This window comes from Mycteria americana, chromosome 7 (genome assembly GCF_035582795.1).
Source record: "Mycteria americana isolate JAX WOST 10 ecotype Jacksonville Zoo and Gardens chromosome 7, USCA_MyAme_1.0, whole genome shotgun sequence".
Lineage (NCBI taxonomy): Eukaryota > Metazoa > Chordata > Aves > Ciconiiformes > Ciconiidae > Mycteria > Mycteria americana.
This window is the reverse complement of record NC_134371.1, coordinates 58,834,842-58,848,044: the sequence shown is the minus strand read 5'-3', so window position 1 is coordinate 58,848,044 and position 13,203 is coordinate 58,834,842. Positions and strand designations below refer to the sequence as shown.

General features: G+C 39.8%; 1 protein-coding gene across 1 annotated transcript in view; it reads left to right on the top strand.

Annotated features, from left to right (window-relative positions):
- EIF2B3 (eukaryotic translation initiation factor 2B subunit gamma) overlaps positions 1-13,203 on the top strand; it is a 104,831-nt gene that overhangs the window by 61,083 nt on the left and 30,545 nt on the right. Inside the window, exons 7-8 of the mRNA XM_075508650.1 lie at positions 11,793-11,923; positions 12,571-12,764. Of these exons, the coding sequence (XP_075364765.1) occupies positions 11,793-11,923; positions 12,571-12,764 (325 nt within the window). The remainder of the gene's footprint in view (positions 1-11,792; positions 11,924-12,570; positions 12,765-13,203) is intronic.

Genomic DNA, 13,203 nt, shown 5'->3' with positions numbered 1-13,203 from the left:
CAAACACCTGGCATGGGTAATTTCAGCCGAAACAGTTAAACTTTGGCAAAGTTTACAAACAGGTGAAGACAGAAACTTACAATAGGAAATGCTAGGCAATTTATCTATATGCACCCCAATTGCACTGCCTCTGAAAGCCAGTCATCTCAGTTTTTCTGAAGGCAGATGCCACTGTGTGTTCGCTCAGATGTTATGGCTTCTCTGTTACGCACCAGAGTGGCAATTGCATTTTCTAACATAAGGAGATCTTTGGACTTCATTTCAAAACACTATGTCTGTATATCTGAAACAAAGTTGATAGCACATGTCTTCCTCTTATACGTTAGAACATTTTACATACTTTTGTGGTGTCCTTCCCCCTTTTTCCTCCCCCTCTTCCTCCTAAAAGCATGGTAAAATTTGTATTGTGTTTAGTAATGTGTTTTGCAAATCACCATTTTGTCCTGAATCTAGTACTTCTAAATTGTTGGGTGTACAAAAAGTCACCTGGGAGCTGGGCAGCTCTGTTTGTGGCCAGAAGGAATGATGCATGGTACTGGAAAGGCAAGAATGATAAACAGCAGCACTGTGGTCACTTCTAAAGGTCTGAGTAAGTGTTTGCAGTGCCTTGTCCTGGGAACACTGCATGCTAAGGTCTTGCTTGCCCCCAGGGAAATCCACTTTCCCTGGGGAGCCCTCCTCTCAGGGTGCGCGCTAGGAGAGGCTGAGCCAGAGCTAAGGAAACAAATCAGCTCTTCTGCAGTTCTTCCAGTGCTAGCTGGAGAGCTGCCTGCCAGAATTTGCCAGTAGAGACACTCTTCTCTGAACTGAGCAAATTTGCAGTAAGCTTTATAGCCAAAGTCAGTATGATTTGTTTGCAAAGTTAAACACTGGGTGTTTTTTTTTTTTGAACTGCTGAAATAAATAAGAGCAAATTGTGTGAGGTCATAGCGCTCTGCCTTTCCAAACTGCTTCAGCTGCAATCCCAGAGCAAGCTTCTCTTCTCGGCTCCCTTCTGCTCTGTCCGGAAAGCCTCCGCTGGGCCAGCACTAGGAGGGGAGAGGAAAGTTTGCTGTCTCAGTGCTCTGTATTCTGAGATCTGTGGCTGTGAGAAGAGCTGCAGTGGAGCCACCCTTCTCCTCCCCGATAAAAGGCAGGGGCAGTATGAGATCTTTGAAAACTGGAGGTGCGAGTGACTGGCTCCGAAGCTCTTGCTTGGATGGCTGTGTGCTATGCTGTACACAAAGGCCCCTGCAGGTTTATATTAAGGTGCTGCCCAGACTAAACCAGTGCATTTTTTCTTTTTCCCCTCTAAATGCCTTTTTATCATTCAGGCTGTCACCTGTGTTTCCTGGCAAGGGCTGCTGGCTGGGGGAGGTCTGGCAGAGCTGAACACCCAGCTTTGGTGGTCTTTGTGTGGCTGTCTGAAAGATGGCTTAAAACAGAACCTGCTCTGTGAATACCTGCGAGTTAACATGTGTCAGCCGTGTGGCTGGAAGGTTTCTCCTTTGCTGTAAAGAGAGAATTTTATAATGAATACTTTCCTTGTGATTAAAATGGGTAAATAAACAAATAGCTCCTACAGGAAGTATACTGTGTGAAGACAGGGCAAATAGATTGTAGCTTTCCAAACAAGGAAAAGAAAAAGAGGGGGAAACCAACCAACCCAAGCTCCTCCTTAGTGCATTTAATCTATTAGAATGTGAAATGGCAATTTATCTTTCCCATTTCCTTTCCTTGTCAAACATATCCAGCTGTTGGAGCTTTCTCTGCTCCTTACTAGAAATGCCAAGACTTGAAATTTGTTGATGTCCTCCTCCTCCAGAGTATCATTACCGTTATCATCTTTCCATGGTACCAATCAAGCTCACTCCTGAAAACCTCAGGAGAAAAAACCCTAATGATCCAAACTAGATTTAAACAAATTATGATTTTTAGTAAATCAATTCTGTAGTAAATAAAATTCCCTTTCCTGTTAGCAGACTACCTGGGAGCAGACATATCTCTGGATGTGCTGAATTGGAGCTGATTAACTTCATGAATAACTGCGAATCTTTCTTTTTAAGACCATGATATACCATAGTGGCCACATGCCTGAGATACTTGAAGCATGCTTGGTCACAGCACAGTGTTCTGTGCATGCAAGCTGCTCCTAATGCAAATTTTTGTAAAGTAAATGTTAAAATTCATTAATTTAGTCCTCTAACTATGATTTACAGCATCAGATAATGACCCTTTGGATTCCCTATGAAAAGTGAATGTAGGGAGGACATGAAAAAGGTCATTCAAATGTCAATGCAAATATTATAGAATCATAGAAAAATTTAGGTTGGGGAGGGACCTCTCGCAGTCTCTAGTCCAACCTCCTGCTCAAAGTAGGGCTAACTTTTATGTTGCTCAGGGGTTTTTTTTTGCAGTTGAGTTTTGAAAATCTCCAAGGATGGAGACTGGGCCTTGTCCCAGGACCATACCACTCACTGAAAAGTTGTTTTCTTTATGTCCCAACTGGAATTTCCCTTGTTGCAGCTTGTGTCTGTTGCCTCTTGCTCTTTTACTGTGCACCTCTTGGAAAAGTCTGGCTGTCTTCTGTATCGCTTCACTTTTGGTAGTGGAAAACTGTAATCAGATCCCCCTGCAGCCTTCTCTTCTCCAAGCAGAACAAGCCCAGCTCCCCCAGCTTCTCCTCCTGCGTCATGTGCTCCTGGCCCTCTTGGTGGCCTCAGCTGGGCTTGCTCTGATCTGATAATAAACATTAAAAATTGTTAACTGTTTTTTCTGCTATTTCACGCAGTTGCAGTTTCCTTGGGTAGCCTTCAGTCAAATTGACTTTTGTCTTCATATGAGATGTGGATTTTGAACCACGGAGGAATGATGATTCTTTTATCCATCTATGTGTGCTTTTTTTCTTTTTTTTTCTTAAATCATTGCCACTTGAACAAGTATCATCGTAAGCATTCTTTCATCAGTGCAGTACATTTTCTTCCACACAGCACTACTCGCATGTAAGATAATACTTGGGGTGAAATTATTATCTTACCTTGCTGGGCATTTCCCTGTGAGGATACAATCCTTATATGTGATATCATGGCATATTTCTCTTGCAGTAGAAAACATGATTCTCCTATATTTTCTGTTCTGTTCGGATGAACTGAATTTCTCCCCAAGATTGTGAAACTTTCAAGAATTTTCAAGAAAATGTTTTCCTTTCTTACCCTCTCTGGTTTGCTTCTAAATCTCTTCTCTTCCATACCGTTTCAGTCACTGACTGATCCTTTGGAAATGCTGAGAGTCCCCTTTTACTCATGAGTTGAATTTTTGGGAAGGAGAGAAAATAGTGATTGTTTCCCTACTATTCCACTTTTCATAGTTTTTGTACTCTAGGTGTTAGTTCAATGTCAAATTTTGTTGTGCCTTAGCCAGTCAAATGAACCATGAACAATAATAAAGATGTCTATAGTACTGTTGCTGACTTTATTATTGCGTTGAATTATGGTGATGGGAGACTTATAACTTCCTGCATATAGAAGGGAGAATAAATGCCACTAATGATGATAGGGCACACATGCCTGAATAGAGCAGCTGAGAGGTATCTTCATTAAGTCAGTGAATCATCAATAGATAACAACATTTTAAGTAGCTAGAGTGTGAGGTAAGGGCCAATCTTAGAACACAGTCTTGAATCAAAGTGGACCAACTACAAATTGCTTCACTCAAAGTGAAAAAATAAAAGGGAGTATAACATTTTAAACAGCCACAGGACAGTCTATGAGAAATGCTGAGGGCTGTCTAGTTAAGTTACCAGTTTTGAAGAAGTCAAAGATGTGAATGTGGAGGAGAAGTGACATTTCCCTAAATCAAAGATGCAGAGATGAACTGTAGCGCACACAGCATTTTACACCAAACCTTTCTGGATTAATACCACCTGGAAAGAACATTATGAATAAAAGTAGGCTTGTGAAGAGAGATGGGATTCATTGGCCAAACAGCTTCCTCTTAAAGTTCTTCAAGAAAGGGTAAAGTCACAAAAAAAGTTCAGTCTTATCACAGGACAGTAGAACGTGTTGAAAATGCCACAGTAAAGAGAACAGAAGAGTTGTCCTACAGGGAGGAGTGGAGCAAGGATTAGTAATCAATAGTGAGGATAGGAATTAATTAAGGTAGAATGATTGCTGGGGAGAAGGATGTAGAAATGGGATTTGTACAGGTGGAAGCAGGACTGAATTACACAACAGAGCTTCCAGTTTATCTCCCAGACTGCTGAAAGAATGGGCATGTTGTTAAGTCAAACTGAGAATGGGTCCATTTGATTGCAGACCACCAAGCATGGTATCTGCATGGAGAAACAGAGCAGTGATGTGGACATCTACAGTGCCTTTAGTGCAGCCTCAGTGGAGCAGGGAAAAGAAGGAAAGAGCAAGGAAAGAGCAGGAAAGAGAAGGAAAGAGCAAGGAAAGAGCTTACCCACATGAAGCTACAGCCACATCTACATTTTTTGACACATGTTTTATACAGACAAGTCTGAAGCATTGATCTATCTAAATATATACTTGTGCATCTAAAGTTTACATAGTTCATCAGTTTTATGGATACACATCAACTTTATCAAATGCATCATATGCATGTGTTTGTTTAGGTAAATTATCAGAATGCCTCTGTTCAATGCACTTTTCAGAAAAAGAGCCTAATTTCAAAGGCATTTAGAAAAAAGTTGGTAACTCAGACACAGATGGCTGCAAAGGCGGAGGTGGGAGAGAATGGGGAAAGATGAGTTCTGGCAAGGAATCACATTTGGTGCAGGTGCGCTTGTTTTAGAAGAATGGGATGCTGTCTGGGAATGAATGAGATCCATTCCTCAGCAGCATGTACAACCTGCCAAACACCCTGGGTGGCCTCCGACGGCCTCGGAGACTTTTGGTCAGAGAGAAGTTCTAAAAATGTCTAAACTTGCTGGCATTCCCATGCAAAAGCTGTATTAGTCGGGAGCTGCGGGGTGTTCCTGGCCGTTTGGCAAGTGGGCAGAGTTAAGGTTACTTAGATGACCCTAGCTGAGCGTGCGCACGCTTTCAAAGGATTTGAGTATGTAATTGAGGAGTTTTAATTTCTGTGGTCAATTTTTCAGAAAGCTGCCTTGTTTCCCAAAGGGTTTTTTGGCAGAAGTGGAAGTTAGATCCCTGCTCCTTTAAGTGCATCCAGACTTGGTGCAACTTGAGAACAGCTTTTTATGTGGTTTGCATCCATGCCATCCCTTCCATACTTTGATCTGGATCCTCTCTGCATTATGGCGTCTATGACTGTCACTTGCGTGTCGTCTTCTGCTTTCCCTCCATCATCCAGAATGTAGGGACTTTGGTGGTGATTCTGCAGTTTGGGGAAGTCATTCATAAACTTGAGCCTGCAAAGCAAAGCTGTGCAGTTGTACCGTCTTGCTCTGCAGTGGCTTTTGAAATATTATCACGCACGCTCTTACGAACGTTGGGAGTAGGTTGCTGTCAGACTTGAAGGTTTTGGTTAGAAAATAGTATGGAAAGACAAATGAAGCACAAATGCAGTCATGTGGAATTACCTTTTAGTAGAACATTTCTCAAAGTTTCCTTGCCTTCTCCATAGGCTTTTAGCTCCAAAAATAATAAGAGACACTGACAAATAAGTAATTAATATGAAATTGGGGGGGATGACAAATACATTTACTCTTTTTGTGATAGAAATTTTGAGAATAGAACAGGACAAATAGAACATAGCAAGAAAATAACATCTGTTTGATGCTGTGATTGGTGTTGCAGGTTATTGAATTAAGCACAAGTAATTGCCTGGTAGTTTATTGGCCTGCCTGGTTACTTTGGAGTTTTCCTTTATTATAATTGGTCTTGGGTACACCAAACAAAGACAAAAAGACTACTGCAAGATATGAGAGCAGAATTAACCTTCTGCAGGGATGTGGCACAGCCTATAAATTTATCATTTGATATTTTTTCCTTTTGTACATAGTCCTTGTCTGCTTCCTCCACATTCTTAACATGTCTCAGAAATTCCAGCATTTTTAGCAGTGAATCAGTGAGAAGAAGGGGAAAAGGCCTGTAATTGCTTTTTCCATTGTGCTTGTTAAAACCGCATTGTGGGAAATGGACCCAAACACTGTCTTTTAAGTGGTGTTGAGTATGAGGCAGGTGGTATTAACTCAGGACTGCATTTACTCTTTTCAAATCTCTTTCCTGTTTCCTTGAGGAAACATGCCTGGTGTATATATGTGGCAAGGGCTGTTTGCCTGCCTCTTGCATTGACATTTTAATTTGGTCCATGATATAAATATCATTTCCCTAATCCCCCTTGCCCTGACCCTGTTTTGTCTTTTCTTCAAAGTGAGTTGACTTTTTTTTTCTTTAAGGAGGGGGGAGGAGATGGGAATGGTGGCTGGCTGCTCTAGTTTGGAGCATTAAATGCTCGGGAAAAAAATCTCAGAGTAACTGTTGTTTCTTTCTTTGTATTCACATGGAAATTTTTAATCTCCATCAAAGGATCAGGAGAAAATAATGTTGAGATTCAACAAGAGAGCTCCCAGCTTACATGGAATTTTTAAATGTTATTTGGCTTTATCCTTTAAGCGATGAGAACCATGAACTATGTACCTACAGGGTTCAGAATTAACTTTTCTCTTTCTTCCAACACACCCTTTTTTTTTTCTTTCTTTCTCCCTCCCTTTTTCTTACATCTTTATTGTTCTGCATAAACATGCAACTTCTTTTTGGCCAAAACTATAAGTGCCTTAGGATTTGTTTAGTTGTATTTATGTATACATTTCTAACATTAATTATAAGCACCAGTCTGAAATACAGCCTTGTGTTCTCCTTTTGATGTGATCTGAAGAATCTCTGTTGAAGGCCATGGAGCTAAGATCAGAACCCAATCCCACTGTGTGCTTGCATAGTCGTACAAGAACTAACATTAGCCTCTTAAAAAAAAAAAAAAGGGCAAAAGTAGGTATAAAAGGGCTAATAATCTGCTTGTTTGTAGTGGGGAGTCACAAATACTATCTGCACCTGTAGATGTAGCTGATTGTGCTAATAATGATAGCAAGAGAGACCCCCTGCAACTAGCCCATGGAGAGTAACAGCAGATTTCACAGGTGGGTGCTGACAGCAATGGTAGATTTCATGCTTCATCACAGATTAATAAAACAGGGAGGATATTAAAATGCTAATACTCATTAATACTGCTTTATGGTGTTTAACATTAAACATAGAAAATGAAAATGAATGACAGCCGGTAAATGGAACTGACAGTTGTGTTCAGGGTGTCTGAAGCTAGTGAGAACTAGCTGCAGGAAATAAAAGCTGTGGATGCTCCCATTCCTGCTGTGGGTCAAGCCAAACAGTACCTCCTGGTACCTAGACTTTTGCAAGGTCACCTAAACTTAGACTTAAATAGACGCTTCTATTATTATAAAATATTTGATGACGTTTTTTCTTTACCAGCATTGGTCAGACCCATTATTTTCTGTGTCATATGAAAGACAGAGCCTCCAGCAATACATATGTCTAAGAGCAGAAATCACAGCCCATTGAAGCATAATTGTGAAATACATTTTTTTTTTTTTTTAAGTTTAGGTGGTCAACATTTGTTTTTTTTCCCCAAAACTTTTCTTGTGTTTCAATTGGCTTCATTGTTCTTAATTTCTGACTAAAGTTTCAATAAGCTTCCTTTCATCCCAGAGGCAGCTGCATTTCAGCAACAAGTAAAAGTTGGTCCTCTGTGGGCTGTAATGTATGTAATGTAACATAACATAATACAATATAATATAATATACATAGATACAAACTTAATTCTGCCATATCACAGACTGTTCTAATTTCATTTGTGGTTAAAACTCACTGAAAACTTCTGCGTAGCTGTGTTTAAATATGAAACTTAAAGATCTACAGTATTTTCACCTAATGTTCTTCACAAGTGAAATTTTTTAATTTAGCACGAACTTCATCTGTGCCCTCGCTGTCATGCAAAAATTCCAGGAACACTAGGAAGACGTCGTAATGCACAGGGTCTGAGGATAAAGGGATTCTAAAGGCATGGTACTGATTTCTCTCTGATGGTGATAGTACTTGGTAAAGTTACAGTTGTTTGACCAAGTATCCATTTTTGTACCTTAACGTTTTGGGTTTTAAATAAAATTAACCTTGAATATCCTAGGTTTTGTAATGCCTAGGTCTGTGTCTACAGTCTGCAGAGCTGACTGCAAATGACTGATGTGTGCTCTGAGCTATTAGGTACATTTAATATAGACTTTTCCAGGGGGTTCCTTTGGTTTTAAAAATTTTATCTTCTCTTGAATTCCCAGCTGTTTCTTGCACATGCACCATGAATTTCAACTGCCCTGTTGTCTTCATTTCCCCCACGTATGCACTATCTCTTGCCAGCATCCCCCTTTGTTGTGACCTGCTGTGTGAAGGGAGGATTCCATCCCAGATATAATTCTAATTTTTATATGCTTAAAATGTGATCAGAATCGACCCCTTTCAAAATTGCTGCCATGTCCCATTGTTCTCACGGGACTGAAGCCACATAAGGTGCTCCAGGGATTAGTCCCCCCTTTCTTTAAAGCAGCAATTTAACGGCACTCTCAATCTTTAGCTGTTTAATTGAAAACCTACTACTTTCTGTTGAGGTGAAAACAGACAGATATCACTTCAAAAATCAAATTTTGGGGAATGAAAGATCACAAAAAAGGCTCATCACTTGAGCTGGAATTTATGAAAGCATGTTTATTTTGGCAAATGTTTCTCAAAAGCAGGTTCACTTTTATCCTCTCTACCATCTGGATTTTCCTGTGAGGTGTCAGAGCATGGTTACTCCAATTTGGCTTAGAACTGGATTTCTGCCAAAATTTTGTGTCCCCTCCTCTCCTTCTGCCCACCTTCCCACTTTCTTTCTCCTGGTCATAGTAGATTTTTCCTTATGTTGATCTCAGCGGGTATTTCATTCTTACTTCTTGGTGCTAAAGAAAATAACAAGCTTAGAAACCAGGGTGGTGCCAAGTTTTAAAACCTGAAGAGAATAAAAAAAGACTGCTTTCTTCAGCATATACAGTCTTACACTTACTTCTTCTTAATATAGGCACGTGTGGTTCAGGATTTGATTGTAAGAATTTTTAACACACTAGACCAGAAACCTTTTTGGTTCGTTTTCTCCTGAATCTAGGTTACAGGCTAGTTGGTTCTTCCAAACTCCTGCTAATTTTTTTCTCTCTTGATGAAGGGTCTTCAGTCCTATCCCTCCTTTGATTTAAATTCCTTTCCTAGTCCCAGCCAGATGTTTGGTTTCCCCCGCTGTTGACAGTTAGATAATATTCTCATGCTATCACTTCGTATATCCACATTTGCAAGATCTGTCACAAAAAATTCCCAAATTTTTGTCACTGAGTGCCTTACTGTGTATTTTTTAATACTTTCCAAAGACAAATTCCTTTAATGTTGCATATAAATTCTGCTTAAACAGTTAGCAAAGGCAAACCTTCCTGTTTTTCCTTTTCCAGTAAGAAGGGCGTGTTTCTGAGCCACATCTTATGGATGACCTGGAGATTTACTCCACCTTTGCCAAAGGAATGTGGCTAGCACTTCAGAGAATTGCAGGAAAGCTTGAGGAGTTTGGCCAAGAAAGAGTAAACCATCGAAAACCAGGCAAAACTTTGTTTTTCCCCCTTTCCACTGCTTTCATTTCCTACCTTGTTGTGTTGTCCTCTGCATCAGACTATTTAAGACTGCCAAATACTTGGATATTTTATAGGTAATATATCTTATAAATGCCATGGCCAGCCTCTGAGGGAAACACAGGATTGTCGGTTTTGGATGGAGTATAAAACCCAAGCAGGAAATCATTGCTGAATGGCACAGCTGTGGGCAAACGTTGTAAGCTAGTAAACTGCCCATCTGCACAGCCACACGTGTGTTGTAGCGCGGGGCCAGGACAGCCGTGGCAGAGTGCGCCTGTAAGTGGTTAGCAGGGACAGATTTGGTGATTAAAGAATTAAATGTTTTGCTTCATTAGTTCCTGAAATACAGCTATCTGAAGGTGGTTATAATCTTATTTTCAAGAAGGAGAAGAGACTGAAGACTAAAGCTTTTCCTTGTCTGTAATAAAAAATAAAAGCAGAATTTAAGATCTGGGATGGCTTAGATCCTCCCACTGCAGGATGCAGCGTGTGACACAACCTACAGTTGAGGACTGAAGGAAAAGTTTGTCAAGAAAAAGGAAAACACTGTATTTGTTCATAGGGTGATCACATCTGAATCTGCCCATCAAAGTTAGAGACAGGAAAGACTGTTTTGGTCCTTTTTCTGTTTCACTATCATTGACCTGAACAGGAGCCTGGGCGGGTTATGAGCTGTATGTTTCTTAAAGTTTGAACTTAAGAAAGTTCTTAAAGTTTAAACTGTTTAAGATCCCCCTTTGCTAGAGATTTTGCCAACCAAAATCCCTTTCAGGAGACTCATTCTGGTACTTTCCTTTTTTAATTTAACCTACAGTTAGTTCCTAGTTTTGCTGTCTTCCATTCTAAATAACTCCTCTTTCTTTGCGGGTTATCATTTGTTGAGTTCCTCTAGCCAAGCTCTCTGTGTTAGTTCTCCCAGTCCTTCCTCTGAAGTTTAGCACTTCCTCTTACACATGCCAAGTTTGAGTTCATTTTCTGCATGATTTTCCCAAGCACTATTTTAAATAATCCACAATTCAGTAACTAAATGCAGATTGTTAAAATAATGAAACAACAACAATAAAGCTCTTTTAAGACTGCATCTCAGGCACTCCAACTTTAGAAACGATTGATTTGGGTTTTTTTTTCCAAATACTTTATTGAAAATAAAATTATCTTCTAATAGTCAAAATTAAATGACCAGGGTTATAATCCCATTGTACAGTAGATATTTGTCTGTTGGGGAGGGTTTTTTCTTGATTCATTGTAATGTATAAATCAATGCAAGAGGAAAGACAATCTAGTATCAGGGTCCTTGTTTAAGGCATAGGTGACTTGGGGGCAAGTCCCTGCTTAATCACAAACCCCTTATGTGATTTCTCTGCCTCCTACTATTGGAGTGTCAAAATTAATATAATAAAAGTTGAAATCTGTACACAGGGAAGATGGTATTTCCAGCTGAAGCCTTTGGAAACTTTCTGTTGACTGATGTATTTTGCATTGGGGCACCTAAAGAGCATGAAACTCTTGGGACCTAAACTTGTTAAAACGTATTGATTTCTCTTGGTTAAAGAACTGAGTCTTTAAAATGTTCTTGATGTTTCATGTGAGCAGGAGGACATCGTTAATGTCTGTGTCAAATATTTTCATTTAAGGATCAGGTATTTCAGATATCCTTGAGCATTTCCATTTTTTTTGTCACAAAAGGAGCTTCTTTGGTTTTTCCTCTATAGGCACTTTATGCTCTCTTTTCCTGTCAACTGATGCCATTTTTTAAGCCACATAAAGTGGATTTCAGTTGTTGTCATTAGGGTGTTGGTACTGTTCTACATTCTGCCTGCACACAAGCACGAATTGCGGGGTGGTGCCATATTAAATTATAGGCTTCTCTGTTAAAACATAGGGGAATTAGTTCTAAAGATGAAGTTTTTTCCTTATTTTCAGTCTTCCTTGTATTGTAATGCATTAAGGAAGCACATGACTAGTGGACATTTTCTTAGTGTCAGATATCTCAGAGAATCTGGCATTTTGATTTGTTCTCATGAAAAATGTTGTCTCATAATGTTATGCAAAGAAAATGAAGACATGTAACTTTTAGGATTCATGGACTTCATGTGTGCTTCTCCTTCCCCAGGACAATCACATCTCTCCGGAGTGAACTGATCCCACATCTGGTTAGGAAACAGTTCTCTTCTCCTACATCATTGCAGCAAGGACTAGACAACAAAGAAGAGGACCAAAAGAAAAAAGAACAAGCATCCCTAGGTCAGTACAAGTATCAAAGATTTGATGAAGGTTTTAAAGCTCATATGCTGCAGCTGAATTATTGGGCAGAGTACAGAATTAGCCTGAAACACTAGTTTGGGGATTTTTTTTTTCCTTTTATACTTCATGATAGCAAAGATTATAGTAGATTTCTTTTTCAAACACTACTGTGCATTATATAAATATTTTGTCCTCCCTTATTTTGGTGTAAATCAAGAGCAAATCAGCTAGGTGCTCTGTATTTTTTCTTCTGGAATACAGTACAGGTAAATGCACTTTTGAAAATGTCATTTTAGGAGGGAGTTCCTAAAATTGCGTAGGGCAACAGACTAAGCCTTAACCTCCCTGCACTGAGAACTGGACAGGATCTCAGATCTTGGAATTTATTTTTAGCATTTCCGCTGTCTTCTTGTGTGACCTTGGGGAAAACATTGCATCTGTCCTGATCCCTTGGTTCCCACCTGCAGAATAAAAATAAGCACTTACTCACTACATGTGATAAAATCTGTTAATGATTGCTAAGTATCTAGCCATTCAGATGATGTGAGGCAAAGATTTCCCTTCACCACCAGTATTTTAATAGTATTCCTCTTCAGAAAATATTTCATTAAATCCTGTCTAACTTCATGCATGTGTGTGTTCTCCAGACATTTATAGCTTCATAAAGGAAGATAATAGCTTGCTGAAACCTGCTCCAGATAACTCTTGTTGGAATGATCATAGAGGAGATATGAATGAATCTCTCCATGAAGGAAAAGTGCGCTGCTACGTCCATATAATGAAAGAGGGACTGTGCTACCGAGTGAATACTCTTGGGTTGTATATTGAAGCTAACCGACAGGTGAGAAGAATACAGAACTGCCACGTGGGAATACAGCAATAGTTTATGGGACATTTTAGCCTCCAGGAGTGGCTCCCAGCGATACAGCTGAGGAGTGTGTGGGAACTGAACCAGTGCCATGTTATCTAGGCACATCACCCTACTGGTTGCTGGGTGGGGACATGAGGCCAGGAAACAGTTCTGTCACTAATTTACTCCATAGCTTTGATTTAGCTAAGAAAACCCCCATCCCACACACTCTTCTGTTTTTTGGGGGTGGCAAGACCTGCAGCCAAAGAGCCAGGAAGTGTGGAAAATGAGGCTGGAAGTAGCTTTGATAGATATCTAATCAATGTCCTCAAAGCAAGGTCAGTTCTGACTGGACTTGTCCTTACAGATGTTTATCTAAATGATAATGACAAAGGTTATTAAAGATTTGCAGGAAGACTTAAACTACTCA